The sequence below is a fragment of the Podarcis muralis genome, chromosome 14 (genome assembly GCF_964188315.1).
Source record: "Podarcis muralis chromosome 14, rPodMur119.hap1.1, whole genome shotgun sequence".
Lineage (NCBI taxonomy): Eukaryota > Metazoa > Chordata > Lepidosauria > Squamata > Lacertidae > Podarcis > Podarcis muralis.
The window spans coordinates 37,628,680-37,648,604 of NC_135668.1; the positions used below are offsets into that span (position 1 = coordinate 37,628,680).

At 47.0% G+C, this 19,925-nt stretch overlaps 1 protein-coding gene across 8 annotated transcripts in view; it reads left to right on the forward strand.

The window, feature by feature from the left end:
• Window positions 1-16,408: 16,408 nt before the first annotated feature.
• RAB11FIP3 (RAB11 family interacting protein 3) overlaps window positions 16,409-19,925 on the forward strand; it is an 86,799-nt gene continuing 83,282 nt past the window's right edge. For 3 of the 8 annotated variants that reach the window (XM_077918432.1, XM_077918434.1, XM_077918433.1), the window contains exon 1: window positions 16,503-18,422. In XM_077918432.1, the coding sequence (XP_077774558.1) occupies window positions 17,394-18,422 (1,029 nt within the window). In that variant the 5' untranslated portion in view covers window positions 16,503-17,393. Of the gene's footprint in view, window positions 18,423-19,925 lie in introns of all 8 variants that reach the window. The other 5 variants (XM_077918435.1, XM_077918436.1, XM_077918441.1 and 2 more) reach the window with 3 other exon arrangements.

A 19,925-nucleotide genomic window follows, 5' to 3' on the forward strand; every position in this document is an offset into this window, starting at 1 on the left:
GCTTCTTGCTAAGCTTGTACTTTCAGTATTGGTCCAGTTCCTAAAGCAGCATGCTTTTCCTATGAGAGTCTCTGCTCCTTGAAGGAAGAATTCATTATTTCCCTCAACAATATTGTACTGCATTATGCTGCGCTCCCTAAAATGGCACTTTATGAGTTGCAGTCAGCACTCAAACATGAGCTGCATTTGAGTGATCATATCTTGGCTTAATAAGCTGCGACATGCACAAGCTTCATGAACCCACATGCAAACCCTTTGCTCCTTCTCCACTGCCCTTTGCATGAGAGGGGAGAAGGCTTCAGCTAACCACAGTTTCCTGTTACATCTGAACCAGGTTAGTGACCCTCAAACAAGCTGGAATACAAAACCATGGTAGTTGCCTTCTAGAGCCTGGCTTTTTTGGAAGCCATCAACCACAGTCTCCTTGTTTGGGTGTAACAGGAAGCTGTGGTTACCTTCAGCTTCCTGTCTTGTTCACTCATAAAAAGGGGGAGTAAAATGGGATCAAAGGGGCTGTATATGGGTGCATGAAGTTCATTTGTATCTCATCGTATCAAGCTGAGATTTGTTCATTGGAATATGGCCTGTGTTGGATAACTGCTACAGGAACTTTATTAGCATTTATTAATCACCTTCCGCACATGTCTCAAGACATATGAACAGCGAATTAAGTCCATTTTACATACTTAGAAAGTAATACTACAGGTATTTGTGTTTTAAACTTAATACATTTCTTATAAAAACAATCCATACACACACACACACACACACACACACACACACACACACACACACACACAAAGGTACTGCAGATCATAAAAAATAACCGGAGCAGGCTCTGTTGCTAGTATAGCCCATATATTGCCTCCAAAAATTCCATGAAAGCAGCTTTGCTTCCTTTGGAGTCAGCCGTAAGTCCCCCATCCCTGGAGTAAAAGCTATCTGAGCTCAGGGGCCACATTATCTCATGCACAGCCTTCCAAGGAGCTGTCACACGTGAATGGTGGGTAGGAGCAGAAAGTTGCTCGTCACACGGGGGTTTCCCTTGCTTGCCACTGAATTAACTCAAAAACCCCCATCCCTTTTCTCCCCTACATGCCCTCCTACAATGGAGAGGGAGAGGATGCTTGCACTGTTTGTTTCTTTGCTGTGATGCTGATTCTCTCCAGCGTTTCTGCTCCTGCCCACCACCCGCAGGCAAGTGAGGAAATTATGCAATTGCTATTGATTTCAGAGATTGCTGAGCAAAGTGGCAGAGAGAGGGAAGTGCACATGGATCTTAAGCTCCCTTAAGTGTCCTCTAACTGCAGTTTCCTCAATGAGCCTGGGGGGGGGGACCCTGCTGGTTAAAAACTGATTCCTACTAACGCTACACCACACACACATACCAAGAAAACACTACTTAATAACTTAAAAGGCCCCCAGCTACCTTGTCAGGCAGTCATATTTTTATGGCTTGTAGCCAATAGTCATTACAATATGGTCTGTCACATGGAAGATGGAGCAAACACGACGGAAAACACAGGAAGCAGCAATGGCCACCGACTTGGATGGCTTCAAAAGAAGATTGGGCAAATCCATGGAGAGGGCAATTGATGGCTACTAACCATGATGGGTATTCTCTGCCTCCACGGTTGGAGGCAGCAGCGCTTCTGAATGCCAGATGCTAGAAACCACAGGAAGGGGAAAGGCTCTGGCTTGCTGGTTTGAGAAGAGGATGCTGGACTAGATGAGCCATTGGCCTGATCCTGCAGGCTCTTGCTTTGTTCTTAAGCTTGCTTTCTGCTGCTCCAGAAAGTAAGAGCAAAACCAATGGGTTCAAATTACAAGAAAGATGCCAACTAGACATTTGAAAGAACTTTTTGATGGTAAGAGCTGTTTTGATAGTGGAACAGACCATGTGGGAAGGAACTCCCCTTCGCTGGAGGTTTTTATGCAGAGGTTGGGTGGCCATCTGTCAGGGGTTCTTCAGCTGTGATTCCTGCATTGGTGGAGGTGGACTGCATTACCCCCTGGGTGTACCTTTCAACTCGACAGTTCTAGGATTCTATGAATATTAATAACAAAAAAACCAATCCAAAAGTAAGTTAAAACATATCAGTTTTTGGAACTGCAAAATATCGCGGGTGGCGCTGTGGGTTAAACCACAGAGCCTAGGACTTGCCGATCAGAAGGTCGCAGTTCGAATCCCCGTGATGGGGTAAGCTCCCGTTGCTCGGTCCCTGCTCCTGCCAACCTAGCAGTTTGAAAGCACATCAAAGTGCAAGTAGATAAATAGGTACCGCTCCAGCGGGAAGGTAAATGGTGTTTCCGTGCGCTGCTCTGGTTCGCCAAAAGCGGCTTAGTCATGCTGGCCACATGACCCGGAAGCTGTACGCCGGCTCCCTCGGCCAGTAAAGCGAGATGAGCGCCGCAACCCCAGAGTCGGCCATGACTGGACCTAATGGTCAGGGGTCCCTTTACCTTTAATTATTGTCATGGGGCAATGGAACTGCAATGGCTCAGCTGGTAGACCATTAATCTCAGAGTCATAGGTTCACGCCCCATGTTGGGCAAAGCATTCCTGCTCTCCAGTGCTATGATTCACAAACATACCATGAAAATAGTTCTAAAAACAGTACCAAAAGAGCAACTAATAAAAGGATTAAAAACAATACAAAATGAATCTGAATCGTTTAGATTAAAAAGAGATTTCCTTGACGCTTGATTTGAATCAAAACAGCAACAATAGCTTTTGTCACTGCTACTGTGTTCAAACCTATAGTATAGGTCAGAGGTTTTCAACCTTCTTGAGCCCACGGCTCCCTTGACCAACTATACTCTTTCTATGGCACCCCTGTAGGGCTCAGGAGCCCAGTTATGCCACCCCTTGCTGGCAGACTCTCACCCTTTTTTGAACATCCTCCCTTGTGGAGTGTTCCCTCAGCCTCCTCTCCCCTCTCCTTGGAGTCTTCTGGGCAGCCACGTGGTCTCCTGGTCTCTGAGCTGCCTCATCCCACCCCAAACAGAGGGGCCTGTAGCCAAGGCTGCTGCAACAAGCAGCTGTGCAAAAGCCATTGAGAGGCAGAGACACAAGAGGGCATCAGAGGCGTGAGGGAAGGAAAGAAGGACAGAGGCCAGTGTTGCCTGCGGTGCCCCTGACCAACATTCAAGGCACCCCAGGGTGCCACGGCACTCCGGTTGAAAACCACTGGTATAGGTCATAAACTTGTCTATGATTGTTCAGCAACCATCTAATTTTTAAATCATCAGATTGACCCGGAAAATTATGAAATAAGAAATTCTATCCCTGTCTGAGTTGTGTAAAAGGCCAAACAAGATATAGTGCACAATGTATTTGATCTGGCCTGATCTGTGTACACAAAGAGGCCTATTAAATAATTTACTCCTCAGGTATTGTATGGACATAGTTTGGAATCTAAGCAAAGTAAATGCATCTCTAACAGGGGAAAAACAAGTTAATCCCCACAGATAAGCAGCCCTTTTATAGCTTTGTTAATACACCTGTTTACTAGGCACTCGCTTCATTTCCAGGGCTGGGTTTTTAATCTCGGTTCACATTACATTTATCCCAAATGCACATTTATCCTTGACTTCTTTTTAAAAATACTGGTGTTTGCTGCATTGTTTCTCACACTTGGATAGCTCTGTCAGTAGAGCATGAGACTCTTAATCTCAGGGTCATGGTTTGGAACCCCACATTGGGCAAAAGATTCCCACATTGCAGGGCGTTGGACTAGATGACCCTTGTGGTCCCTTCCAACCCTACAATTCTTTGATTCTATTATTCTAAATCTGTTTCACGCCGACTGGAGTCCTTAAGCCATCCCTAATCCCTATCTAGCCAAGGTACATAGGGTAGTGACACCCCCATCGCCTCTGATATGTACACAAACAGAAACAAATCTGACACTGATGAATGTTTTGCTAGTTGGCACAATGACCAGAAGCTATGTGTGGTACTGAGGTCCTGCCCACAACCAGTGGGAATGTCGGTTAACCTTCAGCAGTTGTTGCCCACACCCTTTCACACATACCTTTACCTCCATGAGGACCAGGAACTGAATGTGTTCTTTTCCTCTTAAATTAATAGTTGAGGGTTTTTTTGTTTTTTCTTTTTAAGAGTCTGAATTCTCTCTCCAGCACTGCTCCTGAAGAATTAGGGCATGCAAATAGTCGTGTTCATGAGGCAAGAGCTCATTTACATGAAGAGCCATACTTGAGCCTGCCCTCCCCCCCCCCAGCTCTCTTCATCATCCTCATGTAACTCCCGAGGGAAGGAGAATGAGGCTTAAAAATAGTTTTTGTCCTGTTGTTGTTTAGTCGTTTAGTCGTGTCCGACTCTTCGTGACCCCATGGACCAGAGCACGCCAGGCACCTCTGTCCTCCACTACCTCCCGCAGTTTGGTCAAACTCATGCTGGTAACCTCGAAAACACTATCCAACCATCTCGTCCTCTGTCGCCCCCTTCTCCTTGTGCCCTCCATCTTTCCCAGCATCAGTGTCTTCTCCAGGGAGTCTTCTCTTCTCATGAGGTGGCCAAAGTACTGGAGCCTCAGCTTCACGATCTGTCCTTCCAGTGAGCACTCAGGTCTGATTTCCTTAAGAATGGATGCATTTGATCTTCTTGCCGTCCATGGGACTCTCAAGAGTCTTTTGTCCTGTAACCTCCTGTATATTATATCTTTGTTGAATTCCTGCCTCCTCTTTTCTTGCAGCTTTCACACATCCATCAGTGAATGTTTAATCTTCTTGCTCTCGGTAAAGAGACCTCCTTTCTTCCTTGTTCTCTGTGTTGTCTTCTATTTACTTTTGGTTTTTAATATTCACATTTATTCTTAGGACTAAATGACGTCAACAAACAGGACTTGCCTGGCGCCAATGTCATTGGCCTTTAATCATTCATGTTCATCCAGGCATTTGGTTCTTCATTTAACCCTAATGCAGAGTGATTCTGGCCTGACTTGGGGCTCACCTTTCTAGGAAATTTCCTTTTTTATTCTTGCTGATGGATGGAAACTTGGTGATGATGGAGGTGTTTTATTCTCCCCCCCCTGGAAGGATGGGGAGATATGAGCCCATCAGTTATGCCAAATGTGTCCCTCTAGGCCTCTCTCTCTATCTGGTGTCATGGACTGGCTGGATGCAGAGGGATGGTGGGAGGAATCAGTTGGGGAACCCCCAAGGGAATAAGGCTCAGAGCCAGGGGATTGGTGATGAGATGACGATGAGTGGCCAGAGGGAGAAGAGGGGCAGAACTGGGAGCAGTAGGTGTCAGAAGCTGAAGAGGCGTCAGGGTTTAGTGAGCAGGAAGAGGCTGGGGCAGAGGGCAGTCCAGACTCGGAGGCAGGAGAGGAGTGGGGCCAGGAGACAGAGATAGGCTAAGCTGCTGAAGAACCCAGGGAGTCTCCCCCTCCTGCTTCAACCAGCTCTCGTCCCCCTGGTGTCACAGAATATGCAAAGAAATGAAGAGGGCGGAGCAACGAAAGACAAGGTGACATAGCTTAGACTACTGGGGAAGGAACCGGGGTAGAGCCTTAGGGAGCAGTGGGAAAGTGGAGACCTCAGTCCGCACAACTGCCTCATTAGGACAAGACATACTGGGATCACGAGGCCTGAGCTGTTTTGTTTTCTTTGAATAAAGAGTTAACTTCACCGACGCCGGGTGCTTTTTTTGCTGACCTATGCCTGGCTCCAGCTCCTGACAGATGGACCTTGGAACTCCCCTTCTGCAGCCCCCTGCCCCTCACCTGCTCTGCTTTGCACCCTCTTTGAGTGTTTTTACCTGGCCAGAAAGTGCCCTTGAACTGAGATAATCCCTCTCGCTTGCCCCGATGGATGAGTGGGCAAGTGGGTACAGAAAACGGCCTACTGTACAAAGGGAAAATTTGCATTTGTTGCTCCACCCACTTTTGCCTCTAGGCCCGCCCACCACTGGCCTGCAGCCCCTAGCAGGGAATGTGGCCCTCAGGCTGAAAAATGCTTTCTCCCTCCCCACCTCCCACCCCCGACTTAAGCCATGCTTGTTGTAGGCAAGCGATGCAGTTGCTGCTTAGGACTGCATAGTGAGTGGGCAGGTTTCTGCCTGTCATTCTTCCTTCCTTCGCATGGAAGGTTGTCAAGTGAACCGTTGCTAGGCAATTAATCCATCCTCCCCTCTGTGGCCAATGGGATTTCTCAAGCTGGCACCCTGCAGCACTTCCTACTACTGTACAGAAGCCCTTGTAGCTATAGCAACCAGCAGGTGATATGATAGCATCATCCCCATCAGTGCTTTCAGGCTGACTAGGCTTGGGTGGCAGATTTTCGAAGCATGTCTTTGGGTGGCACCTGAAGTATCTGGCAATGCAAGTGCAGGAGCCCACATGGCCACAATCAATCCTCAGAACATGCAATATGAGTTCAGGTGGTTTCTGCACAATCCTGGAAACCTTTGCTTGTCAGTGGTTTTCATTAAAAGTAATAATTTAAGAAGCTAAGGCAAATGTAGTAGGGCAAATGTTTTACACACAGATTTGGACTTCAGCATCTCCAATGAGAAAGATCAGGCAGTATGACAAGAAAGCTCTGCTGGAAAGATGCTCCCAGGAGAGTGTTTAAAAACAAGCTAATGAGGACTTAGCAAGGCAGATAGATCTATCAAAATTGATTCTCTCATTTTATCATTTTTCCAGCCACAAATTCAGTTCTGCAGCAATTTGCAATCCTCATGGAGATTCACCAGCATTTTAGTGTGACTTTCTCCTAATAAACACATTGTCATATGAAATATTCCCTAATAAACACATTTTGGCCAGACAGTCTCCTCTACTATAGCATATTTTATGTCATTTTCTCTAGTACATGCATTTGCATATGCACAATTAGTAAAAATGCATTTTTAAAGCATTTTAACATGCATATATATATTTGCATACTTGGAGAACTGCATCGCAAAATCCAAAGATGTGTGAACTTTGAAGGGGCGGGGGGCTTAGTTTCCGTTTGCATATTGTTTCAGCCAGCAGGTTCTCCTTTAAATGCAAACTGAACCAAATTTGTCCTTCATCCCTAGTCACAGAATACTGAGTGTCTGTTGGAGGAGGGGTGGTGGAATGGAGAGTCCAGGAAAATAGCATGGCTGGCTGGCAGACTGGCTGAGACCTTGAATAGGTGCATTCCATGTGAACCGCCCTGAGACCTCTGAGTATAGGGCTGTATATAAATTCAAATAATAATACTGCAACAACTTGCTACAGGTCCCACTTGGTGCAAATCGAAGGCAAACTTTGCCTGGAGTACTCTCTGGAGGTTCCATCTGCTGGAGCTTACTCAGTACAGCTGCTGCCCCTCAACAGAACAACTCATCCACTCTCTCTCTCTCCCCACCCCCATCCCGCCCCCAAGGGGAAAGTGGGCTTTCAAGGCAAAGCCAAGTCTGCTTCCATGCCTCTGCAGTTTGAGTGCTTCTTCAGGGGAGGAGAGAGGAATGACCCACGTATTGACTTAGAAGAACTTCTTATAAATGACAATGATTTTGTTCATCGCTGTTTGCTGTGCAAATACAGTACCACTTTGCTGGTTAAAGAGGGACCCTAGTTGAACTTTAAGCAGGATGGATGCCTGAAGAACAGCTATATTGCTATGCTCATCCCATTTCTTTGTTCAGTGAGGAACTCATGAGGTGATAAACTTACCTGGGTTTCACTTCCCTTGGAAGGGGTGGTGGTGCCACTGGGAGTTTGTATTATTTTTCAGTGTTTTCGTTTCTTTTCAGGTGTGCTGCTTAAACACAGGTGGGAGCACAGCTAAAACCCAATGACAGACAGCCAAATCCACTGCTGTACATTGAATTTTCAGAGAGGGCATCCCTGCATCTCCAATGCCGTTAGCTTCCCAAAATTGAGCTTGCTGTATAGTCTATGGTTATTTGCAATCTCAGATACCTAGGTTATAACATCCCCAGTCATGGGATTGGCGAGAGAGAGAGAGAGGGGGGGGGCACACCCTCTTTCAGGTACTCCCTAGCTATGCAGATACTTCAGAAACATGTTTCAGCAACCAAATTTATTTACTAACCAACTTGTTAAATTGTCCATTGCATTAGTAATCACAGGATGGCTTCCAACTAATGTAGAAAGCATAGCATAAAAGATCGTTGTAACAATTAGTGCCCATGGAAACACAATGCCTATAGTTTCCCTAACAAAATAGGCACTTGATCTTTTTGCCAGGGTTATTGAGGAAGTCTCCAGAAATAATACTGGGTCCATTAACTCCCTCCTGTCACAGACTCCCAGTCCTTAAAAATGGGAGGGGAGATGGGAACGGAACTGTATATTCTGAAACAGGGTGTGTCTGACTAGTTGCAACCCTGAACCAGAATGCTCCACGATGCAACGTTTTGTTCCCATGTTTGTTTCTGGCAGGCAGAAAGACAGGATATTGATCAGAGATGGGGAACTGGATCTGGCCCACACTTCACGGGTCACTTTTGACAGGTTGACAGGGCTGTCCACCTGTCAATCACCAGACACCATACGAGGTCCAGTGTCAAACTTCAAGGGAAGAATCAGCAGCATTTGCTAGGTGTGCACCAGCCCTCCCAACCTTGTTTCTACACACTCTCATGCACCCCTCTCTGCCCTCTATCCAGGCCAGCAACAGACATTATCAAAGTTCAAGGGAGTATTCAGACCAGGCAAAATCACTCAGAGGGGGTAGGAATTGGAGCTCGTAAGAGGTGCAGCCCAGGAGGTTGAGCAGAGCCTGGGAAGAACTCCAACCACCAGCCAGTGAGCTCTGGAGGCCGGTGTTTGGCTCCCAGGCCTGAGGCTTGCCTGCCCTATGTTGGGCACTGGGGGCCATTATGGGAGATTTGAAACAGTGCATTGAGCTCTGTTGGAGAGCTGACACCAGGCCTGCTCTGAGACGGCAAATTTCGCAAAGCAACCACAGGAGCTGGGGAGAGGTGGCTCAACCCTCTCTCTTCCAGCTCTGTTTCCATTCAAAACAACCCACCTAGCTGCTTTTTGCCTCATGGGGCAAATCCAGGGACCTGGATCATTCCCTCTCCACGGATTGCAAAGTGTCTGGGAATTATTTTAAAGGGAATATGGTAACAAAAGTGTAGAGGAGCCGTTTCCACCAGCATTCCTCCACCCAAAATCAGATCAAAGCATCAGAAACTGCTGGGGTTTTTTGTTTTGTTTTGTTTTTAAAGAACCTTTGGAGAAAACCATGCCTGCCCACAATGCATAGTTTGAACCTCTTCTCGCTGGCTGTAAGATCTCATCGGCAACCGACACAAGCTTGCATATGCTCTCCTCCCGATCCTTGGTGTTATGTAATTAAATTCATCCCTTTCTATTTACTTCAAGTGACAGATTTCGCTTCCCATATTTGGACCTGAGTGAGTTTCTGCTGCAGGCTAAATAAAGGCATGATAAATAGCCCCAGTGTGCAATAATGACACCTTCTGTGGTGGTGCATTACAGCCCAGAAATGCTGTGTGATTCAGTGATAGGAACAGCTTTCTTCTTTTGGTCTTAATTTGGCACAGCGAGCTTATTTTAACAACAATTAATTCCTAAAATTGGGGAGGGGAATGGCAGCCTTCTCGGGAGAAAACAGTAGTATGCCCTCAGCAGTTGGGAAGCCTGTCTTCTTTTGGAAAACACAGAAGCATTTTTCTCTGCAATAGTAGTGCAGATAGGTAATTTAAGAGCCCAGGGTTTTATTAATGCAGATTTTCCAGCAGTACAAACTATCTGTCAGATTTGTTGTTGTTGTTTAGTCGTTTAGTCGTGTCCGACTCTTTGTGACCCCATGAACCAGAGCATGCCAGGCACTTCTGTCTTCCACTGCCTCCTGCAGTTTGGTCGAACTCATGCTGGTAGCTTCGAGAACACTATCCAACCATCTCATGCTCTGTCGTCCCCTTCTCCTTGTGCCCTCCATCTTTCCCAACATCAGGGTCTTTTCCAGGGAGTCTTCTCTTCTCATGAGGTGGCCAAAGTATTGGAGCCTCAGTTTCAGGATCTGTCCTTCCAGTGAGCACTCAGGGCTGATTTCCTTCAGAATGGATAGGTTTGATCTTCTTGCAGTCCATGGGACTCTCAAGAGTCTCCTCCAGCACCAGAATTCAAAAGCATCAATTCTTCCCCACACTAAAAAAGAAAAAAGCTAAATACATGCCAAGTGTATGGGCAATGATTCTCCAGGCGTCTAGACAGGGTCTTCCCTCAGCCCTACCTAGAAATGCCAGAGATTGAACCTGGAACCTTCTGCATGCCAGTCAGGTCAACCCCTGAGCTCTGGTTGTTCTGAATTTTTGGTCTGAGCCCACAGAGCTCTTAGGCTCTGTTGCGGACAAGAGTGAGACCCTGCACTCAACATTAAGGACTAGGGAGCTGGCATGGCTGCACAAAGTGGAGGAAGGCAGTGCAGGCTGAAAAGAGAAGGGGCAAAGTGATGAGATTCTTGCTTTCTTTGTTGTTTGTTCTTTGATTTCTTTCTTTTGAAGTTGGTGAAGTGGGGGGTGGCGTGTTGAGCTGCGCAATGAATAGTTGTGGCGGTGGGAAAATAAACAAAGCAGTGACATTTACAGGCTGCGGAGCAGAACATCCAATGGAGCGAAGCCTCTGCTATTAATTCACGAGGCAGCACAGTTCACTGGGCAAATCTCCCATGCAGACGCCTTTGCCCCAAGGCCTGAGGTTCTCCACGCCTGCTATAAAGCATCTGAAGGAATCTTAGGGCGGTGATGATGCGGATTCATCTTGCAACGATTGACAAGGCCGGTTCAGCACCTGCAATTTCCACAGAAAAAAGGTCGTCTTCAAACTCGGGTCGAAAAGGCTGAGCACAGGGTGTCTAGGATTGCAGGAGTTAACTTTTACCCTGAGCTGCGTGCAAAACCAGTTTTCCACGATGGGGACACCGGGATGCAAACTTCATGGGTTTAAAACGAGCTGTTGGCCCTTTAAATCAACCCTCTCCGTGCGCGTGCGCGACAAGCGGCATTGGCGGGGGCTGGGAAAGTGACTTAAGCCGCCTCCCCGCTTGCGGGTGTGACATCATCGCTGAAACTGCTGCAGCGGCGGCGGCCGGAGCCAGAAAGGCAATAAATGTTGTGGTTCACAGATAGCATTTCCAGATAAAAAGCGGCGCGGGCACTTGTTTTAGGCAACCCACCTCGCTTTAGGAGAGCTTTTCATTTATGCCCGCCTGCCTAATGAATGGAATGGCATGTGAATATAGCGAAACCCGGTGCCTAATCTGAGCTTGCCATTGACAGCAGAGGTCCGCCAACATCTACAATTTAAAATCTCAGCCTAAACAAATGGTACAAAATATTCTCAGGTCTACTTCAGGACCTGATGGAACCAGTTTCCCCAGGTTGTGAAATAAAGACAGAAGAGCATAGCTAAGCATGCACAGAGTGCTGCCCCTCAACACTGGCTAACCACAAAGAGTTACCTAGGTGGTAGTGGCAGTTGGGGCTTAATATTGCAAATGGGCTGTTGGCATTGTTTTTAAATCGGATTTTCCTGAAAAATGGGGCAGGAATAGGGGCTCGTATTGATGCTGATGTTTTATGGACTCTGCAAAAAAAGCCTGCATGGGTGTGAACAGGTCCCATTCGATGATAAACACCTGTCTGGAAGCAGCCTTAGTTACACTAACCATCTGATATATTTCAGGAAAAGGCTGCTATTTTTGTAAAGCATGTGGGCCAGCCACCACCCTCAGTCCAACTCATCGGTAACTCTCAATGGTACCCCTTGCACTACACTTCCCATTAGTCCAAGCCAGCATAGCCAATGGTCAGGGATAACAGGAGACGGAGCTCAATACATCTCAAGGGCACCAAATTGGCCATCCCTGATCTAACCTAGCTCCTGGGCTGTTGTAAAGATAAAATGGGAACATTCCCCATATAAATCGTTCTGAGCTCTTTGGAGAAATGGGAAGGACTCTCATTTGAGGCGTGTGCTTCAGACTGTGGTGCAGTTAGGAGTCATTTTAGACTCTACATTAGCGGTGGGGAACCCAGTGGGCCATGTCTTTATATCACCCTACCCTGTGGGACAACTTTGACAATAATTGCATCAGGTGATTGACAAGTGCCTGCTGTCAAAAGTTGGCCCATGGGGGTGGGGAGAGTGACCAAGGAGGATCAAGCCTGCTTTCTGTAGGAATCAGCTGCACAATTTTACCTGCTCAATGCCTGACGGTGCTTATGACATCAGATGTGGGACAAATGGGTGGGTTGTTGTTGTTTTTTTGGAAAAAAGGTCTTGCAGGCCAAGTGGGGAGGACTGGTGGGCCAAATCTGGCCTGTGAGTCGAAGGTTCCCTATCCCAGCTCTGGACAGGGGATGAGCAATGTGTATTGACACCACTTCTTTCAACATATGTTAAGCCAGCCTGGCTGCGGTATTAGAGGTCACCTCCTGAACCGTGTTGCATATTAAAGAGTGGCAATGCAGAGAAGACTAGAGAAGCACCAGTGTCTGGCATCCTTGGGAAGTCGCCAGATCCCCAGCTGGTTGCTGAAGTCCACTGCTGACACCTGCTTTTGAACCACCCTTTACAAAAATTCTTGCCAGATGCTCCGAAGAGTCACTATTTTCGAGTGGGATTCAATCACGTGCCAGCAAATTCAGCTTGCACATTTAGTTGACTGAGAGGTTTTCTGCAACAAAGGTTTCCCAAAGGTTGGACTTTTTGTGATAAAGTTAAGTGGTGAGGAAAGGCACTGGAAAATGTGGGATAAACACTTGCTTGAAGCAACGTCGTCTAACTTCCCCACAAACAAGTCCAAATGAACATTCAATGAACAGGTTGTCTGAACAAAATAAAAAAAAAATCCTTCCAGTAGCACCTTAGAGACCAGCTAAGTTATTTACTGGTATGAGCTTTCGTGTGCATGCACACTTCTTCAGATAGGTTGTCTGAAAGCTGCCTGAGTTAAATTTCCCATAATGCCCTAGAGCAATACTATGTCACAGGCATTGTGGGAAACTAAAAGGATGGCTAGAGTCAGCTGCCTGCTGCTGCCTGAGTGCTGTTGCTTCCACCATTAGGTAAACCCACCAGGACCTACCAATGGACATGGGGGGAGGGCTCATGACACAATGCTTTGCGCAGAGACTCCTCAAACCTGGAGGAGACCCCACACATGGGCCACTGGGGGCATACTTTGTGCAATAAAAGATAACTACATTAAACAATATTGCATAATCAAAGCAAATAAAGGTTGCAGATAATGGGAAACACAAAGCATTTCTTCTGAGTAACAAAACACACTAATTAAAACTGGCAGATACAACAAAACAGATTCAAACAACCATCAATTAAGTAAAAACAACAACTGCAGATTCATATACACAGATTCAGATCTAAAATGCTTATCTTCCCCCAAGGCTGAATGTATGAATGAAAATAAAATTATTTTGTTGTCGTTTAGTCGTGTCCGACTCTTCGTGACCCCATGGACCAGAGCACGCCAGGCACCTCTGTCCTCCACTACCTCCCGCAGTTTGGTCAAACTCATGCTGGTAACCTCGAAAACACTATCCAACCATCTCGTCCTCTGTCGCCCCCTTCTCCTTGTGCCCTCCATCTTTCCCAGCATCAGGGTCTTTTCCAGGGAGTCTTCTCTTCTCATGAGGTGGCCAAAGTACTGGAGCCTCAGCTTCACGATCTGTCCTTCCAGTGAGCACTCAGGGCTGATTTCCTTAAGAATGGATGCGTTTGATCTTCTTCCAGTCCATGGGACTCTTGAGTATCCTCCAGCACCATAATTCAAAAGCATCAATTCTTCGGCGATCAGCCTTCTTTATGGTCCAGCTCTCACTTCCATACATCACTACTGGGAAAACCATAGCTTTAACTATATGGACCTTTGTTGGCAAGGTGACGTCTCTGCTTCTCAAGATGCTGTCTAGGCCTGTCATTGCTCTTCTCCCAAGGAGCAGGCGTCTTTTAATTTCGTGGCTGCTGACACCATCTGCAGTGATCATGGAGCCCAAGAAAGTAAAATCTCTCACTGCCTCCATTTCTTCCCCTTCTATTTGCCAGGAGTTGATGGGACCAGTTATAATATAAAAATATATACTAAAGCAATTAAATAAAATTGCTTTAGTATATAATAAAATTATATACTAAAGCAATTAAAAATAAGTACAGAAGGTGCAGGTCACAAATAAAATATCTTGCAGGGGGTTTGGGTTTTCATTTGGGGGTTCTCTGGGGCTATTCAAGTTTGTATAACTATCTGGCTATGATACATCAGAGAAAAGTGATTAGAGCCAGTGTGGCTTAGGGGTTAGAGTGTTGGACTAGGATGTGGGAGAGCAGGGTTCAAGTGCTCACTCAGCTAGGAAGCTTAGGGTTGTTATGAGGATAAAATGGGGAGGGGGGGGAACCATGTACACCACCTAGACCTAGAGCTCCTTGGAGAAAAGGGTGGGATACAAGTGCAATAAATCTAATACAAATTGATGCTACACAAAAATATTTTCTGGTCTATATGTGTTGAATTCAGCTTCCACCTGATATGGTATCTGTGGTGTGTCTGAAGAACAGCAGGAGCAGTGGTTGTTAATGGCAGGCACAGCACATCAAATATATTTGTAACTGGATTTTATTACTACTTTTTATTTCTGTCAAAGATGTCAAAGAGAAAAACAACTACCAGACTTTTAGAAGACATCTGAAGGCAGCCCTGTTTAGGGAAGCTTTTAATGTTTAATAGATTATTGTATTTTAATATTCTGTTGGAAGCCGCCCAGAGTGGCTGGGGAAACCCAGCCAGATGGGCGGGGTATAAATAATTTTTATAATTTATAAATTTATAATTTTTATAATTTATAAATTTATAAATAATAAATAAATTATTATTATTATTATTGTATTTTATTTTCTATTGTGATTTCTATTGTATTTTATGGAACTCAAATTGTAATACAATAAAATGCAACCTTACAATGAAAAACCATACAGCATCTGACATAGTGCACTCCAATGGCTACAAAAGGTAGAAAAATCATTAAGTGATCCACCAAGACCCTCAACCAGTTCCCCCAGTGGTGGGGAGAAGAGTTTGGAAACCAGTGCCCCAAACATTCTGGTTATGCTATTTCTGTAATCTATGTATGCTGGCTGTTTGGCTGTAATAAACATTTATTCATTCATTTTTGTAGTCCATATTGGTGTCACCTCTGACTTCTGCAGCTGGCCAAGGTGACAGGTGCCAGTCTGAATGAGGCAACACTTGGATGGTGAAGACAAAGGACTCATCTGGCTGACTTTTTTTGGGGGGGGGCAGTATCTGGGAAAGAACTTGTCTAGTGAGCCCCTTTCTCTTCTGCCATGAGCTAACCTAACTGCAATGGTGGGAGTAGCAATCAGCATGTGTGCTTCAAGCAAGGCTAGTTGCCACCATTTTAAATTTCCCACAGTGCCCTTGAACACCTCTATGGTGAGAGCAGTGTGGGAAATTAAAATGGCAGCTAGATCAACTGGCTTGGTGCAGCTCAAAGTCCAGGAGTCGATTTGTTTTGGGGTTTGAATTTAGAAATGAGGTGGGTTAACACCCCAAGCCCCCACAGCTAGAGGGCAGTGCTGTCCACACACCTGTGTAACCCCCCCCCCATGGAGCCATTTTAGATAGATAGGGCGCTGGGACCATGGGCATAGCCAGGATTTTTGTTAGTGGGGGGCATAACAAGTTTGATATGGATTTATATTGATTAGGAAGGCAGCTGCCCCGCCCTGTCCCCCTTGGCTACGCTCATGACTGGGGCCAAGGCAGTTGCCCCAGACTGCCAAGTGCTGGTGCCAACTTTATGCCCCCTCATAATCACGTGCCAACACGCTCTGGCCCACTTGTTGGTAGTGATGTGCACCATCCCAAGGCTAGCAGAGCAGCCCTCCTTTTTACACTTACCTGCTGGGAGTAAACCAAACGGACTTCAATGAGGCTTACTTATGAGCAGACGTGGCTAAGATTCCCCTGACAACCTTCTGCCTGGAAAAAAGGGGGGACTTAAGCAGTTGGCAGAAAGTTAGGAAGGTGGGCTCTTGTATACCGTGCCATCTTTGGCCCGTTTCGCTTTAGAGGTTTTCTACACTTGTGCTAGAATTACAGAACAGAATTACGGGAACAGAGTTACAAGCAAACAAGTCAAGCAGAAGGTTAAAAGCTGTTTTAAGTGGCGAATGCGAACGCCGCAGGCTGTTTGGGAGGATATTGTAAATGCAGTCGATAAACACAATAGATTCATTCAGTGGGATCTCCCGCACGCACAGCTGGAAGGCAAGTGCTCCCCACTCTCTTGAGTAACCCCCACATTGGGCCCGTTTTTATTTCTTAAAAAAACACCTTGTCTCCTTGCCATCTCCTCCTCCGGCCAGGCAAGCAACGGGTGGAGCCTGATCCGGAGAGAGACGCACACAAAGCCGGCCTCCTCCTCCTCCTCCCGTCCCCCCCGGCCGGGAGGAGCCTGGTTCAGAGGCGCCGGGGCAGACGAAAAGCCAAGCCGCCCGCCCTCCCTCCTTCGCCACCAGCCGGCTTTGCTTGCAGAGAGGAGGAGCGAGACGGTCGCCGCCTGCCATGCACCTCTTGCCGCAAGGGGAGAGCAGCGCTGCCAGGATACAGACCCATCGGGTAGGCGAGTGAGGAGGAGGCGACAGAGAGAGGAGGGAGGGAAAAAAAGAGGGGGACACCTGATTTCTCCTCCTGTATCCCCGGAGTGAGTCGCGCTTTCTCTGCCTCCTTCTGGATGCCGGCTTGAACCGGGGCCTCCTTTTGCAAAACGCTGCCTGGCTTGTTTTTTTTCCCCTCCTCTCCTTCTTGTGGGGGCGCTGCTGATTTCCCTCCCCCTCCCTTTGCTCCTTCCATTGAATCTTTTTTTTTGGGGGGGGGGGGTTTGTTCTGCGAGTGCGCGCGCTGCCCTTGCCTGGATTTCAACCACCTCATCTTACTCTTCCTTGAAATCGATTTTTTTTCACGTGATCTAATAGATCAACTCTTCTCTTTTCCTCCGGAGCAGAGGTGGTGTGTGCGTGTGCTTGCGGGCTGCTTTTTCCTTCTAGAAGGGGAGATGCGAAGGGTGTGGAGGTGATGGACGCGAGGCGATGGCATAGGAGCGCGGCTCCGGTTTGCAGGAGAGGCGGCGGCGGCAGCAGCGATTCCTCCGAGGCGTCCAAAACGGCACCATAACCGGAGATCGGGGTTTTTTTCAGTAGCGGGGCGGCGGTTGCTAAGGAGAAGCGGAGCGGCCTTTACATTGCATTTCTCTCCCCGCCCCTCCTCCTCCTCGCAGTCCCTTTTTTCTATTTAAAAGGAAACAAGAAAAAAGCAACCCGCTTTCCTCTCCCCTCCCCCCCTTCAGTTTCTCTCTGATGAAAATGGATCCGGATTTGCTAATGACTCTTTCCGATCCAGGGACCAAACCGGATCGAGAGCCGCTTCTGACGCTGGGGCCCCTCCAGAATGGGAAATACCTCCTCCTGGAGCAAAAGAGAGGACCGGCTTTGCCCAGCCCCGAACTCGTGCTGCTTTCCCGGGAAACAACCGCGGGAAACACCGCCTTGATCTTGCCCGGAACAGGGGACATAAAAAAGCCTTTGGCCCTGGAGCGGGTCCTGAACGGGATGAAGCTGGGTGAGATGGAGCGCCGCCAAGCCTTGTTCCCCGACGGCCCCCTTGAATTTTTGTACCGCGTGGAGAAGGAGCCGGAGGAGGTGGACCGGGAGGCCCAGGGACCAATCAGCGACGGGGAAACCGGTTCAGGTGTGGGCGATAACAGTAATCCGGATAGCCCTGGGGAGGGTTTGGATTTGAGGCTTGCCCCTGTCCGGGATGGGTTGGCCTTGGAGGAAAGCACAGCGTTGAGGGAAGAGGAGCAGTTGGTCTCTTGCTCCTTCATCCAGGCAGAGTCTCCAGTTCCTCAGGATTTACAACCGGTTGTAGAGGAGTGGAGTGAAGGAGAACCCTTTCCACAACCCCAGGAGCCTGTGGAAGGTGGGGAACCCTTGATCTTGGCTGGTGAGCCTTCTCAAGAGGAAGAGGAGGAGGAGGAGGAAGAAGGCCCCTTAGACAGAGGCCTTCCAAGCCCCCCTTGGACTAAAGATATGGATAGCTGTGACTCTCAAAAGTGTCCGCAGAGCCCTTTGCTGCGGCCTTTGGATTTGGCTCTTGCTCCCCAAATTGGCACGGGAGTGGACCTCTTTCCTGCTTTCCATTCTCCCAATAATCTCAGCCCACACCTTGAATTTGGGCACACTGAACACATAGAGGATGAATCTCCAAATTCCCCAGAGGATGCTCCCCGGCTCCGAGCTGTCTTCGATGCCCTGGACCGTGATGGTGATGGATTTGTCCGGATAGAGGAGTTTGTCCAGTTTGCTACGGTTTATGGAGCAGAGCAGGTAATAGGGTTTTCTTTTTCTTTTTTTCAAGGCTAATTTTGTTGAGGGTTGATGGCTTCTCTTGTGTATAGTGAACTACCCTGTGCTTTTAAATATGTGCATCTGATATAAATCTTATTCTATTCTGTAGCCAAGCCAACACATAACTTTGGTTCTATGAGGGAGGTTTTTGTGGATGCTTCCAGTGTTGAATTGAGGAAGAGCAGTTGTATTGAGCAGTTCCAGCCAAGGCTTATGCTCTTAATGGCACTCTCATTTCACAGCCCAGGCCTATTCATGTTTACTCAGAAGTAAGCCCCTGAGAGGCCAGTCAGGCTTACCTTCAAGTCAAGTCTGGTAAGATAGTCTACTGCACAGCCACCTTACGTCAAGTGGAACTTAGTACTCAAGTGTAGCCAAGTTACATTGACACCTGAGACAGAAACTCTCACAAGTGCCTCTCCCTGGGAGTAAATCTACAATGATAATTAACTTATGATAACGAAAACAAATAACTAATGACTTAGTCTTTCACGATGTCCTAAATTGGTTGCCTTGGGAGGCTGTCTCATGATGTCTAATAGCAGGACCAGCGCTGACTTAGTACGGGTAAGAAGAGTGCAGCCTTAGGCCCAGTTTATACCAGTAACAAGGCTTTCTTTTGAGCTTGTCTGTTTTAGGCCACTGAGAAGGTGAGGCCTAGCCAGCTCTCTACCGCAGGCATAGTCAAACTCTGCCTTCTAGATGTTTTGGGACTACAATTCCCATCATCCCTGACCACTAGTCCTGTTAGCTAGGGATCATGGGAGTTGTAGTCCCAAAACATCTGGAGGGCCGAGTTTGCCTATGTCTGCCCTACCATATAAACAAGGCATTTTCCACTGTGTGTTTGGATGGGGAAAGCATTCACACATGGCTGTTTTGACCTGTAGGAAAAAAATGACATAGGCCATGAAAAAAACCCCAACTGTGGCTTGATTTTTATTTTTTATATATATAGAAATGGGGCCAAAGGCTCTGGAAACTTTTAATTTCTTCATCTGCTGTGAGCAACACCTATGTGTGTAACTGTGATCCCACCTACTTTTAAGTGGTATTATGTAATCTGATCAAATTTGATATCTACTTTTGTGCTTGGTGTGTATCTGCTTCCATAGACGCTCTCATCTTGAACAATAGAGAGAACCATAAAAGGAAGGGGTTGGGGGAAAATTGCCTTTGTAGCCTTCTTTACATAAGGCTGCAGTCCTAACCCTGTTTATGTGGGAGTAAACCCCATTGAATTAAGTAGGAGTTACTTCTGAGTAGCTGTGGTTTGGTTTGTGCTGTCAGTCTTCCGATTGGCTGTAGAGATCTGATGAAACAGTAAAAAGACTAGAGGTGATGTGAGGGGCAAATTCGGATCTGCCACAGGTGTGCCAACTTAACTTTCTTTAATTGGCTGGGAGGGTCTGCTGTTTTTACCTACTAGGTTTAACCTGGGGTGAAATGTTAGTTGTCTAGTGCCACCTATTCTTAAGGGAC